This window comes from Xenopus laevis, chromosome 7L (genome assembly GCF_017654675.1).
Source record: "Xenopus laevis strain J_2021 chromosome 7L, Xenopus_laevis_v10.1, whole genome shotgun sequence".
Lineage (NCBI taxonomy): Eukaryota > Metazoa > Chordata > Amphibia > Anura > Pipidae > Xenopus > Xenopus laevis.
The window spans coordinates 113,558,050-113,580,147 of NC_054383.1; the positions used below are offsets into that span (position 1 = coordinate 113,558,050).

Genomic DNA, 22,098 nt, shown 5'->3' on the forward strand with positions numbered 1-22,098 from the left:
AAATTAAAGAACCTTTTTTTGTCTTGTGATAGTACTATTAAGATTCTGTCTAGCAGTTGTATTTATAGAGTATACAAATACGTTACCATGAATGGACTACATGCCATGATAAACCCACAGGAAGCATAGAAGCTGACATTTCAGTGTAATGCCAGTATAGGTATACTGATGCTAAAGTGTCACTATGCCAGTTCATATCCATGCACATTAAGAACAATGGGATTTGCATAGTAGCTTGTAAATTTGGCTGAAATACAATGCGCTATTCTAAATGGTGACAAAAAGAACAGGCACTGGCTTGTTTATTTATGTGTATAATAATGATGCACATGTAATGCTTGAACAGGATTGTGGGGAACAGGACCTGTCTGTCTGTTGTTGCCAGACTGATATACAGTATTTACACCAAAGTCGGCATTTCAAAGATCCAACGTCAAAATACCTTGTGTGCCGTTATTCTAAGCAATCCAACTAAACACATAAAATGATGTTGTAAGTGTTAGTAGTTGCTCTATGTGTATTTATGTTTTTTTCTTTGCTGGTGATTTCACCTACAGCCCAGCATTAATGTACTGTATGTAATTTTACTACATGAATAAAAATACCCTATCGTTGTCCAGCACATCAAGATGAAGATGGATACAGTCCTAATAGATCTGAGCTGAGCAGAGCCCATATGTATATCATTAAGCATTTTTCCAAACTATGCCCTTCCCATCTATCTGCATTATTCATTGCAGCAGCATAGCAAATATATCAGTAAGTATGGGAGGAAGAAAAAGCACAAAACTCGACATGAGCCATATAAATAATGCATGCTTTGAAAATGTCTTCTGCCTATATTAGAACTAATTATTAACATAATTTCTTATTTTATTTTAAAAAAAAACGGATGGATAATAGTTTTATTTTACATTTATACCCCACATTCACGCTGAAGAAGAGGTGCTTAAGGGGGTATATGATAACTATATATGCATAAGAGAATCATATAATAATCTGTCTAATACTTTATTTATCAATAGGTCCTTCCATCTGACAAAAGGTCACCCATTCCAATTAGAAGAAATGAGGTTCTGCCTAAATATTCTGAAGGGTTTTTTTTACAGTGAGAGCTGTGAAGATGTGGAATTCTCTCCCTGAATCAGTGGTACAGGCTGATACATTAGATAGCTTTAAGAAGGGGTTGGGTGGCTTTTTAGCAAGTGAGGGAATACAGGGTTATAGCAGATAGCTTATAGTACAAATTAATCCAGGGACTGGTCCAAATGACATCTTGGAGTCAAGAAGGAATTTCCCCCTCTGAGGAGAGACTTCAAATGGGTTTTTTGCCTTCCTCTGGATCATCTAGCAGTTAGGCAGGTTATATACAGACTCAAGGTTGAACTTGATGGATGTGTGTCTATTTTCAACCTAACCTTACCATTTTACACTCTAACTAGGGTAGTTTGGTAGAATTTTGTTGATTAATTGATGGGCTGCAGTTTTATAATACAGGTATCAAATCTCTTATCCAAAATGCTTGAGACCTTTGGTATTCCAGAGAAGATATATTTCTGTAATTTGGATCACCAAACCTTAAAGGAGAATGAAAGTGTACATCACTGGAGGGGGCAGCCAATGATTGTGTTCACTTACCTGATACCCTGAACTGTTCTGACTGGTGGTACTTCTATGTAAGCACCCCTGAGCAATCCTCTTTCTGCTTCTTCTTTCTTTGTGCGGGTGGACATGCTCAGTACAGTAAAAAGCTCAACTTTAACAAAGAAGTCATTGTTTTCACACCTGTACTCTAAATACTGTATCTTGGAGAATCTGGGGAGCTGTAGCACTATTTCATTGTTAGGTCAATCATTATTGATAACCTACACAGTAAACATGTGAGCTATTGTGAGTAAAGTGCAACAAGTCTTCCCTGACATAATAGCTGCACATTAAGGTCAATGACACACAGAGATTTGTCACCCACGTTATATATTTACTACCACAGGTGACAAAGCTCACTGAAAAGATGTCTGCAAAAAGCAAGGCATTTTTGGGGAGATTTTTTGTAGCAAAATCTGACAAATTTGTGTCATTTCCCTAAAAAACAAAAGGCATTCAGTACCAAAAAGATTTACACAAGGAACCAACCTTTGTAGTTTAATATAATGAGAAGCAGCCACTATCAGTATGAGTATTATAGGGCTTGTATGAATGTTACTGTAAATAAAATAATTCAGTATAGTAGGGCTGAGATTTTTGCTTTTGTTTAATTCCACTGAACTGTTACACTGAACAATTACACATACATTTATTTATCATTCAATGACATATCTCACTGGAATGCATTAGAGATTGTTAGAATTTCTGCCTTTACTTCCTGCTGACCTTGTACTAATTACTTTGCATTTCATATCAGCTGCAAAAATAATTTAAACCTCTTTCTTTTACAAGAAATCTTATTTTCCCCCTTTAAATGCCTGTATAGGACATTTGCCCAGATTTACACAGATTAGGTGGGATTCTCATTAGACGTTTATTGTACACTTTAATGTAGCATCTCTGGATCTGGATAGCCGGGGTGACGTTTTATTGGGCCATAATATTTTAAGAAGTATATCTGTGATGTTGCTGGGCTGTAGATGCAAATATGTTTTAACCACTGAAGTGAAAGAATGCAGCTACTATATGTTCTACTAACCAGTGGTTTCAACTACAAGGTGCCCATCTCATTCTGATAAGAAAAAGGTTTGTGATTTAAGCGTTATTCCAATAAAACCAGTATGGCTGCAGATTATGGGGCAGATTTATCAAGGTTCGAAGTGAATTCGAGGTAATTTTCGAAGTAAAAAAATTCAAAATTTGAAGTAATTTTTTGCATACTTGGACCATCAAATAGGATACTACCACTTCGAATTCGATTCGAAGTAAAATCGTTCGAATATTCGACCATTCGATAATCAAAGTACTGTCAGTTTAAAAAAACTTCGACTTCAATACTTCGCCAAATCAAACCTTCTAGAGCATTTTTCTAAGTTTTTGAAGTCGAAGAAAAATCAATAAACAATTTTACTTCGAGTTCAAATGGCCATATTTGAGGTAAAAAAACTTCGACTTCGATATTCGAAGTCGAAGTATTCCAATTCGATGGTCGAATTTTGAAGCTTTTTCTACTTCGACATTCGACCCTTGATAAATCTGCCCGTAAGTGTCTATGTTACATCTTGAGCATAGTAACCAAAAACAAGTGAAAGATCAACGGTCTCCAAGCAGAATAAATAAACTAAAAGTAATTATTACAATGAGTGCCTACACTGCTAATAAAAACTCTTCCAGTTTATTAATACTGCTTTTAGTGGGTTTGATTTCTCTCTTGTTTATAGTTACCTTGCCAATCACATTCCAACAGGTCTGGGTCTAACTAACCCACCATATCCACTTGATCATATGTAGTATTACAAAATAATTTTCAAAGGTACATTTTAAATGCTCTCTCATGTATTTCACAGTTTTTGCTCAATGTGTCTTGTTGGGTATGATCAATTTCTTTTATTTTCAGTTTTCAACGCCATAATATGTTTTCTTCCAGCATAAAGACCTTTCTTTAACATGACTATTAGAAATACATTTAGCAGTTAAAGTAGAAGTAAAATCTAACAGATGGCTAAGGAAGAAATGAGTATCTCATCAACAGATATAATGCACCAACCTAGGAATGATGTAAGCCTATGGCAATGAAGATCTTTGTGACTGATTCTGCCCCCCCGAGTGCCTCATATTTCTTTTCAGGAAAACAGTTATATAAGTTGGTGTCTGGCTTAGGGCGTGTGGCCAAATTTCAGACTGAAAAGAAAGTACAGAAGTATGTTTGGCAAATAGAAGTATTATGTACATTCCATCGTTGTCTCCTGCAGCACTTTACAGAATAAAAGAGATAGAGAATTTATAATGTCACACATTCAAAGTATAACATCTCACTAAAACAGAGCAGAATAAGTAAAATGCCTCTGATGTCTCCACACTGAGCTTCTTTAAATACTGTCTGGGGAGATGAATAACTTTTTCTGACTTTCGTTTTGTCCCGCTGTGTTCTGGTCCCCAGTTTGTGTGCTCCAATACTAGGAATTTGTTTGAATTATCAGCATTGAGACTAATCTAAAAGACAAAATATCACAAATATATAAGTGTAAATATAAGAGAATAATCAGTTTCTTGCAATTAAGACATTGATTCAAAAAATACTGAAAGACGCAGATCAAGCATAGGAGTCACTATGTTTAATCTTCAAAAATCAATATTTAATTGTACTAAAGTTCATGGGACATATATATATATATATATATATATATATATATATATATATATATATATATATATATATATATATATATATAATCCTCCTGCTTAGCAACTCTCTTAAAGGGATTCTGTCTTTATTTTTATGATATAGTTTTTCTTACTAAATTACACTTACATTTACATTATGAATTATTCACTCTACATTCCTGAACCAACAAATGTATTTTTAATATTGGTATGTAGGCAGCCATCTGAGGTCACAATGTCTGATCCTGGGCTTTCAGAAAGAGACAGCACTTTACAATATAACTGTTTCATATAAGCTATTGGTTCTCCTGCTCAATGTACTGTAACTGGAGGAGTCGTGGTGGGACTTGAATTTTTACAACTGAGTGCTATTCTTATATCTACCATTAGGTGGGATATCGAAGCATTTGTAGCAATGCATGTGTCAGGAAGCTGATATATTCTTACATTCCCATTGTTCTGTTGATAGACTGCTGAGGGGAAAGAAAGGAGGTGATATCACTGCAACTTGCAGTGTAGTAGTAAAGGGTAAATCACATGGCCGAGGGCACCTGGGAAACTAACATATCTAGTCCCATGGAAACTTTCTAAATTAAATATAAAAAAATCTATTTTGCAGAGTTGTAGAGTTCTGCTGGAGCAGCACTATTAAGTGATGCCCTGTGACAAAATGCCTTTATATGGGAGGTTCACCATTAAAGCGAAACTCCGCACAAACATAACTTACTACTTTTTTTTAAAAGTAAACATAATTTCAAGCAACTATGCAATATACATCAATTAAAAAATATGCAGACTTTTCATGATTTTCATGGTTTGTAACAGTTCCCTAAGACTAGCCCCCTGCTCTCCTGCTGATCTCTCTGACTACTTTGCTGAGCTGGCTGACTACTGTTACTTTGTATCAACAGACATCTGTCTTTAGCCTGCATCCTCCAAACCCCACAATTCCCTGCACACGTGATTTTAATAAGAAACAGACCATTAGAGTGCAATGCATTACATAGTAACATAGTAAGTAAGGTTGAAAAAAGACACATGTCCATCGAGTTCAACCTTTTTTTTTTTTTTTTTTTTATTAACTACCTATCTGCCAGTTGATCCAGAGGAAGGCAAAAAAACCCATCTGAAGCCTCTCCAATTTGCCTTAGAGGGGGAAAAATTCCTTCCTGACTCCAAAATGGCAATCGGACTAGTCCCTGGATCAACTTGGACTATGAGCTATTTCCCATAACCCTGTATTCCCTTACTTGCTAAAAAGCCATCCAACCCCTTCTTAAAGCTATCTAATGTATCAGCCAGTACAACTGATTCAGGGAGAGAATTCCACATCTTCACAGCTCTCACTGTAAAAAACTCCTTCCGAATATTTAGGCGGAACCTCTTTTCTTCTAATCGGAATGGGTGACCTCGTGTCAGCTGGAAAGACCTACTGGTAAATAAAGCATTAGAGAGATTGTTATATGATCCCCTTATATATTTATACATAGTCATCATATCACCCCTTAAGCGCCTCTTCTCCAGCGTGAACATCCCCAATTTGGCCAGTCTTTCCTCATAGCTAAGATTTTCAATACCTTTTACCAGCTTAGTTGCCCTTCTCTGTACCCTCTCTAATACAATAATGTCCTGTTTGAGTGATGGAGACCAAAACTGTACGGCATATTCTAGATGGGGCCTTACAAGTGCTCTATACAGTGGAAGAATGACCCCCTCCTCCCGTGACTCTATGCCCCTTTTAATACAGCTCAAGACCTTATTTGCCCTTGATGCTGCTGACTGGCATTGCTTGCTACAGCCAAGTTTATCATCTACAAGGACTCCAAGGTCCTTTTCCATAATGGATTTGCCTAGTGCAGTCCCATTAAGGGTATAAGTGGCTTGGATATTTTTACATCCCAGGTGCATGACTTTACATTTATCAACATTGAATCTCATTTGCCACTTAGCTGCCCAGATTGCTAGTTTGTCAAGATCCTGTTGCAAGGATGCCACATCCTGGATGGAATGAATTGGGCTGGATAATTTTGTGTCATCTGCAAACACTGATACATTACTTACAACACCCTCCCCTAAGTCATTAATGAACAAGTTAAATAAAAGTGGACCCAATACTGAGCCCTGGGGGACCCCACTAAGAACCTTACTCCAAGTAGAGAATGTCCCATTAACAACCACCCTCTGTACCCGATCCTGTAGCCAGTTTCCTATCCATGTGCAAACGACTTCATTAAGCCCAACAGACCTTAGTTTAGAAAGCAGTCGTTTGTGGGGCACAGTATCAAACGCTTTGGCAAAATCCAAATAGATCACATCTACTGCCCCCCCACTATCCAGAATCTTACTTACCACATCATAAAATGCAATCAAATTCGTCTGACATGACCTATCCTTCATAAAGCCATGCTGATTGTTGCTCATAATGCCATTCATTAGGACAAAATTTTGAATGTGATCCCTTAACAAGCCTTCAAATAATTTGCCCACCACAGATGTCAAGCTTACTGGCCTATAATTGCCAGGCTGAGATCGTAATCCCTTTTTAAATATTGGAATAACATCAGCTTTTCTCCAATCCATAGGCACCATACCAGATGACAGTGAATCTGAGAAAATCAGAAATAAGGGCTGGTCTAAAACTGAACTAAGCTCTCTTAGAACCCGGGGGTGTATGCCATCAGGCCCTGGAGCCTTGTTTACATTAATTTGTATTAAAGCTTTTTGAATCATATCCTGAGTCAGCCACTGACTAGATTGAGCTGAACCATTCGTGCAGTTATTAAGTGAGCCTGTGAACCCAGACTCCTCTATTGTATACACTGAAGAAAAGAACTGATTTAACACATTTGCCTTATCTGTATCTGCTACAACCATACTGGTACCATTATTTAATGGAGCAACACTCTCAACCTGCATCTTTTTACTATTAATATATTTAAAAAATTTTTTAGGGTTAGTTTTCACCTCCACCGCAATTAACTCTTCATTTCTTTTCTTAGCCTTCCGGATTGCTGATTTACAACATTTATTACAGTGTTTATATTCATTAAATGCAGCTTCTGTCCCTACAGATTTGTAGTTTTTAAATGCCTTTCTCTTCTTTCCCATTAACATATTTACCTCTGTATTAAGCCACACAGGATGATTCTTAGAGCTTCTACGTTTAGTCCTTAAGGGAATAAATTGAGAACAGTAACGATTTAATATCATTTTAAAGGACAACCATTTCTGTTCTGTGTTTTTAGCTGAAAACCTAATGCCCCAATCAATGCTCTGTAGGGCAGCCCTCAAGGCACTAAAATTAGCTTTGGCAAAATTCATGGTTTTTGTTGCCCCAGTATATTTTTGTTTTTTGCACCAGACATTAAAGGATATAACATTATGGTCACTATTACCCAGGGGTTCAATGACTTGCACATTTGCTATAAGTTCTGGGTCATTTGAGATCACTAAATCAAGAATAGCATTTTTTCTGGTAGGCTCCTCAACAACCTGTGCTAAAAAATTGTCGTGCAATAAGTTTATAAACTTGTTCCCATTAACTGATCTAGCAGTACCGTTGCTCCAGTCAATATCTGGGCAATTAAAATCCCCCATTATCATTACTTTACCTAAACTAGCAGCCTTTTCTATTTGCATTAGGAGCTTTGTCTCTTCCTCCTCACTTACATTAGGGGGTCTATAGCATACTCCTACAATTAATTTGCTGGATTCTTTACAATTGGTGAAGAACTCCACCCATACGACTTCTGGCCCCTCATTTTCTAACACAACCTCCTCCTTTATATGAGCTTTTAAATCCTGCCTAACATACAGACATACCCCTCCTCCTTTTCTATTGCCTCTGTCCCTCCGAAACAAAGTATAGCCACTGATATTTACTGCCCAGTCATGCGACTCATTCAGCCATGTTTCGGCCACACCAATCACATCATATTTTCCTTCCATCACCAGCAGCTCCAGCTCTCCCATTTTACCAGTCAGACTTCTTGCATTTGTAAACATACATTTAATACTGGCACCATATTGAACATATGACATGTGGTCCTCCCTATCCTTAACAGTATCCCTAGCCAAATCTCCTCCCCCATTTTCCCTTTCTTTGCCCACTATCTCATCTAACCTGTCTACCACTGAATCTTTTACTGAACCCTCCCCCCCCACACCTAGTTTAAAATCTCCTCCAACCCTCTAGCCATCTTCTCTCCCAAAACAGCTGCCCCATCATCATTGAGGTGCAGCCCATCCCTAGCAAAGAGCCTGTAGCCGACTGAAAAATCAGCCCAGTTCTCCAAAAACCCAAAACCCTCCTCCCTACACCAATCTTTTAGCCACGCATTAATCTCCCTACGCTCCCGCTGTCTCCTTAGCGTTGCTCGTGGCTCAGGTAATATCTCTGAGAAAATTACCTTGGAAGTCCTCGCCCTCAACTTTGAACCTAGTTTTTTAAAATCATTTTTGAGGACTTCACCACCTCCTCTAACTGTGTCATTGGTACCTATGTGTACCAAGACCGCTGGGTCTTCCCCAGCCCCTCCCAATAATCTGTCAACTCGTTCCACCACATGCCGAACCCTAGCACCAGGCAAGCAGCAGACTGTTCGGCATGTAGGGGCCTTGCGACAGATTACCCTATCCACCTTTCTAATAATTGAATCCCCTATAACTAGAACCTGCCTTTCCTTCCTTGCACTCCCCCCACCACCCGTATTAGAGCCACTGCCTCCCGGGGTGCTCCGAGAGTCAGCCTGCTCCATACACGCCAGTTCGGAGTTTTCCTCCCCAGCATCTTCAGCCAAAACGGCGAATTTGCTGTTTTGGACAAACTGTGGACCAGCCCCCCTACTCTTCTGTCCCCTACTTCCCCTCTTGACTGTCACAAACCTTCCTCCCTCATTAGCCTCCACTGCCCCTTCTCCTCCCCCCACTCCACTAGCCCCTGCCAGTGGTTGCTCTGCGAGCCTCCTTTCCTCCCCCTCGTTTGCCGATGCTCTCAGTGCTGCAAGTTCACCCCTTAGAGTCTGCAGCTCAGATTCCAAGATGAAAACCCACCGACATCTCTCACATGTAAATACTGCATGGAACTGCTGCTCCAACACCACATACATGTGACAAGACACACACTGAGTAATACCAGCAAACCCACTCATATTTACACTGGGTACTTACAGTCTCCCAAATGTAATTCCTCACCAACACCTTTTCAGTTTTAAACGCCTTAAGGTTTTTAACGCTGCTTAACACTTAATTCACATGCAACACTCGCTAAGCAGCTCCCACACTCGCTTTGCCTTCACAAGTGTAAGGTTTCAACCAGAGCACTCAAAGCCTGTTCAGAATTTACCTGATTAACCCCTCCCCCTTAATTAGAAGAAAGAGGGAAAGGATATAAAAAAAAAAAATGCTATTTGCTACCAGCAGTAAATAAAAACCCTTTGTGGGTTATGTAGTTCCTGCATGCTGTCTGTAAGATGGGGAGAAGTTGTTACAATTTGTAACATCAGTATTTAGTCCCTCCTTCCCTGCCAGGATTTCAAATGATGAAGAAAGAGAAGAACTGTTAAACAGCTGGATTTCCGCATAGAAAATGACATTTATTTATACTTTTGAAGAAACAGGTAACTGTGATGGGTATATTAGCTGTTTCTGTGTTATGTGGGCCTCTTTATCAAATTTTTGTTTGGAAGCCGGAGTTCGCCTTTAAGTTATCATTAAGTATTCTATAGAATGGCTAATTGCATGCAACTTTTCAACTGGCCTTCATTTTTTAATTTTTCTAATTTTTGAATTATATAATAATAATAATAATAATATTCTGAATAAAAAGCTAAATAACTCAAAAAACAAATAAAAAAATGAAAACCAACTGCAAATTGCCTCAGATTATCACTATATTATACTAAACATTTATTTAAGGGTGTACAACCACTTTAAAGAGACTTGCATGGAAAAATGATTTCTATGTTCTATAAGTGAAAGATCCTATGCAAAAATAATTACCTGGATTATTATCTGGGAGTTTTCCGCAAATGATTATACACGTTATTATGCGGGAATTGAAGTTCCTGTTTATGTGAGAAATAGAAATAAATATTATACATTCAAATCAACTTTGCTTTATGGGAATATTTAATAAAGTCTTAAAAAAGTTTTGTAGAAGATTTACAAGTAACACAACATAGCCGACACATTTCTGCAGCACCTTTCAGAAATTGTACATTATTCACATCAGCCCCTGCCCCAGTGGAGCTTATACTGTAATCTAAGGTCTTTATCATATTCTCCCAAACTAGGGTCATTTTTATCAGGAACCAATTATCCTGCCTGTATTTATTTGGAATGTGGAAGGAAACCAGAGTTCAAACCTCCTCCTCCTTGTTTGCTTTAATGGTGATTTGTATACTATGATATAGTAAATATAACACGTATACAGTATAGGACTGTTATCCAGAATGCTCAGGATGCTCGGGACCTGGGGTTTACTGGATAACGGATCTTTCCATAATTTGGATATTCATACGTTAAGTCTATGGGAGACAGCATTTCTGGATAATCGGTATCCGGATAACGGATCCCATACCTTTATCAATAAAACAACGGCTAAAATAAGGGGTAGCTCTAGAAGTCTCCAGAAGTTCCATGACTGTATTTAAACATTAGGCTTTTATACAGGACATGGAACTCTAAGGTGTTATTATTATATATACAGTAGCTCATCTCTGGCAGTGTTTTACAGAGTGAGAGGATACAAACATAATGTGTCACACTTTACACATACAAGCAATAATATCTCACTGGAGCAGACATACAGTGCTGCAACTGCATATTGAATATGAATTAAAAAACTAAACAAATAATAAAAATAAAATAAAAACAAATAAAAATAATAAAAATGAAAACCAATTGCAAATTGTCTTAGAATATCAGTCTCTACATCATAATAAAAGTTAAGTCCAAGGTAAACAATCCCTTCAGTGTAACAAATATTTATGTTCATTGTACACCTTGAATGTGCCACTCCTTGTCAAACTATCTCTGGTAATTTCCACTTCTTGAACTTCCTTCTTTAGTGCACTTATAAATGTAACATTGATGGCTCCAAAATGTCACAAAACTCCATATTATAATCCTGGTTATGCATAAAAGCTTATGTATTATGATATTAATTGCCATTAAATGTACCTGATAGCCAGATTCCTGAGGCTTACTTTCTGCCATGTTCTCCTGTCAGAGAAACAATATAATCCAATTAATCTTATGAAGACGGCCATGTTTTCCACTGTGGAAAAGTTATACAATAAGAAACTGATTTATCTGATATTCCTGAGCACAATCAGGTTTATTTATAGTGCAACATTAATAGATTGAACTTGAAACAGTTTTGGTCACAATTAAGTGAACTGATAGCACATCTCCAAGTACATATTGGGGCTGATTCACTAAGCTCGAGTGAAGGATTCGAATGAAAAATACTTAGAATTTCGAAGTATTTTTTGGGCTACTTCGACCATCGAATGGGCTACTTCGACCTTCGACTACGACTATCGAAGGATTCGAAGTAAAAATCGTTCGACTATTCGACCATTCGATAGTCGAAGTACTTCCCCTTTAAAAAAAACTTCGACCCCCTACTTCGGCAGCTAAAAGCTACCGAAGTCAATGTTAGCCTATGGGGAAGGTCCCCATAGGCTTGCCTGTGTTTTTTTGATCGAAGGATTTTCCTTCGATCGTTGGATTAAAATCCTTCGAATCGTTTGATTCGAAGGATTTAATCGATCGATCACAGGATCAGCGCTAAATCCTTCGACTTCGATATTCGAAGTCGAAGGATTTCAATCCGAGGGTCGAATTTCGAAGTATTTTTAACTTCGAAATTCGACCCTTAGTGAATCGGCCCCATAAAATGCACATTGTTCCATTCGTTTTCACAATCTGAACCTTTCAAAAAAACTCTGAATAGTCTGAATATAGAGGTTTTTTTCATTTGAATAACCAAGCTTTTTCCATTAGATAAACCTTAATAATCATACATTTGAAAAACGTAAATTTTAACATATTTGAATTTTCATTCCCCCTCATGATTTTCTAGTTTTATGGCAAAAATTAAAACTTTAATTAATTTGTCCCTTGGAGTAGTCAACAATTACAGTGCTTCATGGAAGCATGTATTCAATTTGGGCAGCTTTTAAAAGGAAAGTCATTAGATTAATTTAGAAACATTGGTGTAGAATAACTTCTCCAGAATCAGATCATGTATATTTCTATATAATAAGTCCTGCAATGGAAATCCTTCTATTGGTAGCCTCCGCATACAAAAATTCCACCTTGTTTCCCTTTATAGAAATAGAAATATCCCAGTATAGGTATGACTCTAAGAGCCTTGAGTGAATCTGCCCAGCTGATTGTTGGATTCTGTTACATGCTGTGCAGTATTTCTGCCTCATATTTGTTGGCTGCCATTGCTGTATCTGTCAACGGGTTTTTTTGTATCCAGATGTAGACAGTAAATCTGTTCATGGAAAAGTCAACTGCACATAAGTTCAGAGGAACATGACAATCATATTTACTTATGATTAGTTGAAGTTCAAGATATAGTTACAACCAGTTACAAAATTACAAGACACAATAAAAATCCCTATTTATTATTTTATATTTTAAATATAGCTGCAGTTGACATGTTATTAAACTGCCTATCTAGTTATCACTCCCAACACTTTAATAATAGTGCAGAAATATAACAATACTGTAAATAATAACTGCTGTTAAAGTGGACCCGTCACCCAGACATAAAAATCTTTATAATAAAAGTCCTTCTTAAATTAAATATGAAATCCAATTTTTTTTTATTAAAGCATTCATAGCTGCTCATTTAAAAATCTCAGCAGTCAATCAAGTATTTTCTACCCCGCCTCTATGCCTAGGCATAGAGGCGGGACAAGCAATTTCTTTCACTTTCCATTCAGCACTTCCTAGATGTCACCGCTCTCCCTACATTCCCCCAGCTCTCTTAACGATTTAATTGTGTTACCAGTGCATCGGGTTGGACATTGGGTCCCTGTCCCCTGATGCACAAACAAGATTCTGAGATGATACAAGGCTTGCCTTAATAACAGTGTCCACAAAATGGCTCCTTCCTGGTTGCTATAATTATGAATTCCCAGACTGAAGGAAACAAGACTCAAATAATTTATACAGTATAATTAAAGTTAATTTTGCTTGACTAACATGATAAAATAGGATTTGTATAATTTTGTTTGGTTGACGGGTCCCCTTTAATATTTAACTAAAAAGTCCACCAAAAAGTAGTACAATGTCCGCAAAATATGGTCACTCTTACTTGTAAGCTTAATATATCTATGTTGAAAAGGTTTCAAGGAGAGATACATCAGCTGCAGACTAATTATGTATGCACCATTGTGATTAAGCTCAATTTAAGTCACAGATAATGGTAACTAAAGTAGTGACACCCTCAAATATAGCTTTTTATCTTTACTCAGTAATTTTTGTTATTCTAGCACTTCCAACACTATTAACACATTTTATTGTTGCTAGGACATAGTTTGGCAGTTAACAGGATCCTTGAATAGCCACTGATTTTATATAACCTGATTGGCTGAGAAATGCACAAACAGATTTGACCTTTTCCGTTTTTTGGAGAAGCAAAAGTGAACAGATTGTACCTTTGAGCCTACAATGACCCGGTCATAAGTGTTTGGTGCTTGAGGGCCTGTATTCTCATATACAGGATTTGAGGGCGTTGGAGTCTCTGTAAAGAAGAAAAAGTTTGATTCAGAATAAATGAAGTACTGATGAGGGTTTGATCATGACTGCTAATGTAGTTGGGATCATGCTAAATGGACTCAGTCCTTCAAAAATTAATGATAGCTGCTCCCTTAGCATCATTTAAAAAACCGTAGCCTGCTCCAATGTTTTCTAGTATGTGTAGCAGAACTATTCCACCCCATAATACATGTTGTTGTCGTCATTAATAAGACAAATGTGTGATTCTGTTTATTTAGATCTTAATTGTGCTCAACAATATCAGACAAATACTAGTGCATTTTAGGTGTACGGTTATGTAGTGAGAAGATAATGTTGGGCAGATGCCATCACTAAGCACTTACTTTTGTTGTTCTTCTTGCGGAGAATGAAGAAGATGGTGAGAGGTATCAGTGCTACAATAAACAGTACACCGATCACAATGCCGGCTATTGCACCAGGAGACAGTTGGTTGGAACCTGAAATGTTGAGAACAGAACATGGAATCAGGTGTTCAAAAGCAACAGGCAGCATTGAGGCACAAGAAATGAGAAAACATGCAAATAAGAAGTAATATTTCTGTTAGGGAGAATTCACACCAGCATATTTTTATATCTTTATTAAGGATTTGTTTGTGAAGGCAGTATAAACAGTATATGTACTGTATAACAAGGGTAAAAATGCAAAAAATGTATGCATCGTTGTAGTTTGATAGAAAACACAGAATTCTGGTATTTGATAATTCTTTATTTTTAATCTCTGTGACAGGAGATACATAGCACACTCCACAAGGTTTTGAAAAAGGGATGTCTTTTCTTTTTCTAGTTCGGCTTTATTCTGTGCCTCCCATACTTTTAATTCCTGTATTTAGTTTTGTAGGATTTATTATGTTAGAGAGTGTTTCTTTCATATCTTAGGCTATAGTTAATGTGTGGAGTACATGTCTATCAGAATTAAGTGAAAGGGATGTACATTTTATGGGCAATCTACATAGACATACTTCTAATTATTGGAACTAGATTTGATCCACACTTATAGGGCTAAATACTAAAATCTGAATTTTCTCACTTTATTAATTGAAAAAAAGCCCAACCAAACTCGCATCCACAATTTTATCTTATTTATCATTTTTAAAACTTGAAAATTTGGATTGGAAAAAACAAAAAACTTGTGGAAAAATTAAAAAAAACTCATATTTTTAGAGTTTGACGCCAGAAAAACTTGAATTTTTCGTGATATCGCATTAAAACCCCAATTTTTTTAATTTGGAGTATTTTCAGATTTGGGCTTTTAGCAGCCTCGTGGTATAATACATTTTAAAAAATTTATAGTATATATAAATATAATATATAAACTATATAGTTTTATAGTGAAAAAAACTCAACATTTTTTTAAGATTTTACTATTCAGACTTTAATAAATAACCCCCTTATTATTGCCAACACAGGTGTCATACAATGATATTCTTGATAATTTTGTACTTCCTGCTTGGGGAAAGGCCGTTCCTGTTTCAGCAGCATAATAACCCTCTGTTCATTTAGAAAGGTCCACACAGAATGTTTGCAAGCTACTAAAATGCAGTTCATACTAGACTTGAAGCAACAGAGAGACACACAATGCGGGGAGGCACATTTATCAAGGGTCGAATTTAGAATTCATGTGAGTTTTTTAAAATTCCCATAAACTCCCATAAATTCGAAATTCTACTGGTCGAAATTTATTATGAAAATATAATTTTTAAACGATCCAAAATCTCAAATCGAATTTGATTAGATTTCAATCAAACTAGATTCAAGTTTTCTCTCCAAAATAACCCCTCAAATGGCAGGAAGGCCAAAAACGATCCCTGCACCTCTCCCATTGAATTAAACAGTAATTCGGCAGGTTTTAGGTGGCGAATAGTCGAATTTGATTTCTTTAAGTGACAGAGTATGATAAATCTCGAAAATCAAATTCGAATTTTTGAAAAAAAAAATTAAAAATTCTAATTTGAATTTTCAATTAGACCCTTAATAAATATGTGCCTTAATGTGTTCCTTATTTTTCTGCTAATGTAAACTTATTGTATTGTAGACAACTAATATTGGCTAGAAATAAAAAAGTGATTGCCCTTCATGCTGCAGTGCCCAGTAATGGTAACCCTTGTTCTGTATCATTTTCACCTTCTGTGCTTGCAACACATCTGTATATTTACCACTATAGAACAGGTACAAAAAGAAAGTTGTATAACTCCATGTGACATATCCAGTGGTTAGGATGTACCAATACTCAATGGCCATGCAGTTTAACTACAAATATAAGTCATATTAATCAAGTGCAGACGTTAATGCAGCAATGAAAATATCTCAAAGAAGATGCTGTATGTGCTAATATTCAATGTTATACCTGCAGTCACACTGAGTTCAAAGAGGAAAGTTGATTTTCCTATAAAATTTTCAGCAACACATTCATAAATTCCATTGTCACTGGAAGTCACTGAAGAGATCACCAGCTCTGATTTATAATCACTGGAAATGACAGAGATCTTTCCTCCACTGACTGAAAGAGGGCGGTCAGAACTACGATGGAACCAGGAGAATGTTGCAGGAAGGATTTGAATTCTGGGAGAAACATTTCTGTTCCAGTTTAAGTTGACAGACATGGTGACATTTTCTCCTTTTGTCACTAAAGAGACAGAGTTACTGGTTGCCCCCATTGCAGTTCCTAAATAAATAAAACAACATATACATTATGTCTTGTGCAGAGATGGAGTATGGAGCTTTTCTATGTATAGTAATGTGTGCTACTTCCAATTTTAATTATATATATATTTACACACACACACCATACACACAAGAGAAGACAGCCACTTTTACCCTTCTTCCATTTCTCCTCTACTCTTCTCCCACCTCCGACCTTCCGATCACTTCTTTTATAGTCTCTCCATTTCTCTTCCATTCTGAATTCCCTTTGTTTTTGTGCAATCTTAGGATTCCCACTCCTTTGTTTTCTGCTTCTCTCACCCTTCCAGTTTCTCTGTTCCACATATATTTTTCCCTGTTGATTTCACTGTTTAGTGTTCTGTGCTTATATTTGTATTTTTTCCCTTTTACTCATTCTCCCCTCTACTATTGTGCTTCTTGTCTTTTTCATCTCTTCTTTGTTCTATTACCCAAACTTCCTTTCTGTCTGCTCTCCACTTGTATAAAGAACAATTAAAGAAAACCATACATAAGCACATGAATGTAGGAGGTGCACTGCACCATAGTGCACATCACAATGACATTCCTTCCTGTACTTTGAACCCGGCTTGGCTGTGCCAATATTGGATGGTTTTAAAGTTCTCTTTACATTAACTAATCAATGTAGGACGTATAGAATAGACATAAAACAAAGGAAAGGAAGTAGAGAAGCAGCATGCCTGGAGCTTGATACCAAAAGACTTGTGCTACTGACATGATTGACATGTTTGGATGGGGGCACTTTTAACATGCTCTTTACATTAACCAATCATTGCAGGACATTATAGAATAGACTAAAGGAATAGAATAGAATAAAGGAAACAGGAAGTAGAGAAGCAATATACCTGGCGCTTGATATCAAAAGGCAAATGGTTGTCCAGAGAATCATAGGAGGACATAAGGGCACAAAAGCAATAAAGACCACCAGGACCTTACCCGGTAAACTGGCAGGCCAGTCTGATGATGCAGGTAATGTTTTCAATGAACTGATATTTCTCAGCTCTCACCTAATATCATTGTGCTGAATGAAAAGTGTCCTTCTTGTGTTCCCAGACAGGTAAGTTCAGCTCCAGAGGAGATGACATTAAGGGGTACATCCATAGTCACTGTATCCTGTTCTGTGTATCTGGTATTCTGAAATATCATGGTAACATTTGCAGCAGGGTTGCCTCCAGGCCAAGAACAGCTTAGTCTCACGATCTGACCCAATCTGACTGCATTACACTGGACATTTCCATCAGGAGTACCTATAAGAAAGGGCTATCAGGTAAAGATTTTAAGATGAAATACAGCAGGGCACATTTATGAATGGAGTTAAGAATTCATGCCTCACACAAGGCCTCACATAATTGCATGTTCCTTGGCCACTGACCACACACATGCAAAATGCTAAAGTGCTCAGGCTGGCGGTGTCCCCTACATACTCTGCTGTAACCAACCAGAAGCCTAGAACCAAGAAAATAGCTGACTGGTACATTAATGGTCTTTCTGGTGTGATGGTGCTGATGTGAGACCCTTTATCAGGAGGAGACAAAGTGATGTGCACAGGATGCAATGTTTTCTGATAAAGAATTAACTGCATATCGTAACCAGTACACTTTTAATGAATGTTTATTATATTAATGATCCTGTAAGATATGGCTGGCTTATAAACAAAGGGCTACATTACCTACAACATGTTGTTACCTCCCTTATCATGTTACATATATTTAGTTTACAACTAACAGAAAAGTACAAGGTACACTGTTATCTTTGTGACAACACAGCATTTATTATTAAGAGTAATTTTTATAATCATAATTAATCATAATTAAGAATGAGCAAACAATACACAAGAAAGACAAAAACATACTGGTATAAACTCTATTGGGCACAGTTAAAGACTGACCATTCCAGCAGAAAAAGCTGGGCAATTTTACAATGGGGTTTATCTTGATGTGGTATGGTGGCTTACTCATTATATGATCACAACTTTGTAACTAAAATCCCTTGTTTTTGAAAATACATTTACTTACATTGATACTAAATTACTTATGAAACAGGGAGCAGGGATTGTGCATTGATCAATCCCCTCTCATTTGTTTGCTTGTAGCTAATTTGGCCAGATCAGTTGAACTTTCATTTGTACTTGTTTATTTTACGTAGTCTTGGAGTGCTCCCACAACCTCCCTTTTATGTACAATTGTATAATATCCCTGACTAAATTCGAAAACTATAGAACCCATATGCTGAATCGATGATTGTAAATCCACTTTCCATGAAACACACAATATCCATCTGAACTGAATTTAAAGGTAAGTATATCATCCTGATCACTTAGTATACATCAAATTTTATGGGGGAAATGGGGTGTGTTGTTCATGATCTTGTGTGGCAGTTTCTTTCACAAACTTAGAAGACTAAATTCGCAGGCAAACAAAAGATCTGCATGAGACTTGTCACTATAAAGATGTTTGAAGGGAGGCTAAATTTATCTGTACCAAGTCAGAGCTTAGGTTCACAATAGGTTTTATTATCATGACTCCTGATTAAACATTTTATTAATAGCAATTGCCCCTTTAAAGTTTTGACAGAGATCTTTAACTTACAATGAAGAGGTTGCCATATTTCAGTGCCCAGGGCTAAATTGGTCTACCCACCATAAGCGGTTTTATTTTGAGGCGACTGTGTGCAAAGGGAGAAGAAGTTACGGAGAAAATGGGGAAAGCCCATTTCCTTTAGTGGTAGTACTGCCTTACAGTTATGTTACTGCCAATGCTTGCCCTGTTGGGTATCCACAATATTTAACCTATGGCCGACTAGCTGTTAAGACATTGCAACTGAAGAACCAACAGAATGATGTGAATCCATGAAATGTTTCATTAGTCATAAATATCCCATAATACTTACATCCAAGTCTGAGAGTCAGGAGGTTACTGGTCTCACTATTCAGACTGTTAGAGCCAATGCAGATGAAGGATCCACTGTCTGTCCTCTCCACAGGACTGATAATGAGGCTGGAGTTGGAATTCATTAAGTGATATCTGGAGTCTGGAGGTAATGGTGCTCCATCCAGGTACCAGGAGAAGGTGACATTAGTGCCAAGAACTGAACATGTTAGATTCACTGAATCCTTCCCAGGACACAGCAGCCCTGAAGATGCATTACTACTCAGTGTCACCCCAGATACTCGTCCTGCCAACCAGAGAACAAGATAATTATCTCCATTATTTGTTTATATAGAGCCAGTGCAGTTACAGAAAGAAATATAATCGGAGGGCCCTGCTCACAGGAGCTTATAGTCTAACGGGTTTGGGAACATGTGACACATTATAAAGATGGAATCACTGGATGATCTCCCGTATAGCTACTATAAGACCAATAACCAGAAACTGTCTCCACATACGTTTAATGGCTTTTTGAAAGGAAAAACGATCCCCATTACATTCAAAGAATCTTATATCACACTTATACATAAGGACAGCAAAGACCTGACAAGATGTAGCAATTACCGCCCAATCTCCTTACTTAATGCAGACTATAAAATCTTAACAAAGATACCGTCCCTTAGAATAAATTAAATACTCCCTAAGCTAATCAAGCTGGATCAAATAGGGTTTATATTGGGAAGAAAAGCAGGAGACAATACAAGGAGGATTATACATTTAGTGGACATAGCAAACAAAAGAAAGGACCCCATGTTACTGTTGAGCCTTAATGCCGAGAAGGCATTCAATCACCTTAACTGGGAGTTTATGCCACTTTATAGTAAATGGGCTTCTTTTGCCAATTTGTGGAGGTCCTGCATTCTCTTTATAGTGACCTGAGAACAAAATTCTAAATAATGGCGAATTTGTCTCAACCAATTGCTGGTATAATTGAAAGGTAAACCTTGATGTCATGCATAAATATGTTCTGTTTTTAATTGACATAATTGATGAACCTATTGATATTTCTTGTACTTGTGGTTAATGTCATGGCCCCTGAGGGCAATTTGTTTGATGCTTATCTGAAAAAATAAAACATTTTAAAAAGTAGAAAGATAAAATCATTCGGTGACGGTGACCCACGATGTGTTTCATGCATTAAACCTACTTCTCTAAACAGGTTTTTATTAGGAAGCATTTGAAGGTTATCTGTTAGCCTCCTGTATTTTACTGTGCCAATCTCTAACACAGCACAGCTTCCTGAAAGACGGTTTGAATAATAGCAGGAAACAGGTCTTCTCTGTATATAGACCCATTGCACTACTAGAAACATGTATTCTACAAAGCTCTAATTGCTGCTCCACACTTCCATAGTGAAATGTATGAAGAGTTAAACTGGAGCTTGCCTCAATCTGTAAAAAAAAAACCTTACCTGATCTAATGAATAAATAATTAATTATTTCAATGATAGTCCACCATTTGATCAATACATCTTTATTTACATTATTAGTTTTTGATAAATATGCCTCGATCAGTTCTGTGCTTTTCCCATCGATATGGCTCTGGACCTCTTTTGAAGACCATGCAACGGTGTCTGTTTGGATTTTTTAATTCCTCTTACAGGTTGAACTTCTCTCAGTATGTGATATAACGTATAGAGCATAATACCATAGCTTAAAACCATACCTATGACTATTATACTGAGCGGCTGGCTGGTGTTAGTGCTGATAGGATTCTCTATTTTACAGGTGTATCTCCCGGTGTCACTTATCGTGATTGGCTGGAAGTACAGGAAGTCTTTGTTGCAGGTCACATGGGGCTGGGAGCAGGCAGTTACTCCATCTTTGTAAAAAGTGTAATTAACCACATTCTGGCCACCAGCATCACAATGGAGGGTCACACTAGTGTCATTAACAGGATAAGCATTGTTCGCATTGAGAGTTGGATAGGAAAGTGGACCTAAATAATAGAGAAAATAAGGATTATTTTTAACATTATTACATTTTTTGTATATATAATTTCATATATAATTTCAATTGGTTTGCTTGTGGACACCCCAATCCATTTAGTCCAATATTACTATTATTATGACAGATCAATATCTATACCCTGCTTGAGAAATTCTACTATTAAAATTCACTGATGTCAACAGTACAGGAATCCTATAATATCTTGGAATTAAAAAAATAAAAATATATAATGAATGTACATTGCAAATGTTCTTAGAATAGCGCGCTCATCAGTTTTACATTCACTTGTTTTTAAGGTTTACTTATCCTTTAAACATTAAATAAACTCAATAGGATCACTTTGCCTCCAGTAAGGATTATTATTGATATCACTGAATTATTTGACATTGCTTAAAAGAAAAGGATTGTACTTCCAATAAAACTTTATAAGGGTCA

The 22,098-nt window shown here is 36.9% G+C and overlaps 1 protein-coding gene and 1 long non-coding RNA gene across 3 annotated transcripts in view; one reads left to right on the plus strand and one right to left on the minus strand.

The window, feature by feature from the left end:
- Nucleotides 1-3,516: 3,516 nt before the first annotated feature.
- Nucleotides 3,517-22,098, minus strand: part of LOC121395611 (carcinoembryonic antigen-related cell adhesion molecule 1-like) — a 28,462-nt gene continuing 9,880 nt past the window's right edge. Inside the window, exons 3-11 of one of the 2 annotated variants that reach the window (XM_041569572.1) lie at nt 21,380-21,652; nt 19,677-19,961; nt 17,795-18,034; nt 16,453-16,770; nt 14,433-14,546; nt 13,989-14,074; nt 11,491-11,532; nt 10,309-10,373; nt 3,517-4,137 (exon numbers count right to left, since the gene is read on the minus strand). In XM_041569572.1, coding sequence (XP_041425506.1) covers nt 10,317-10,373; nt 11,491-11,532; nt 13,989-14,074; nt 14,433-14,546; nt 16,453-16,770; nt 17,795-18,034; nt 19,677-19,961; nt 21,380-21,652 — 1,415 coding nt within the window. In that variant the 3' untranslated portion in view covers nt 3,517-4,137; nt 10,309-10,316. Of the gene's footprint in view, nt 4,138-7,446; nt 7,478-10,308; nt 10,374-11,490; nt 11,533-13,988; nt 14,075-14,432; nt 14,547-16,452; nt 16,771-17,794; nt 18,035-19,676; nt 19,962-21,379; nt 21,653-22,098 lie in introns of those variants that run through there. The other variant, XM_041569573.1, reaches the window with a different exon arrangement.
- Nucleotides 17,986-21,574, plus strand: LOC121395612. Its single transcript, XR_005962588.1, has 3 exons — nt 17,986-18,054; nt 18,933-19,081; nt 21,442-21,574. It is a non-coding gene; the product is annotated as an uncharacterized LOC121395612 (long non-coding RNA).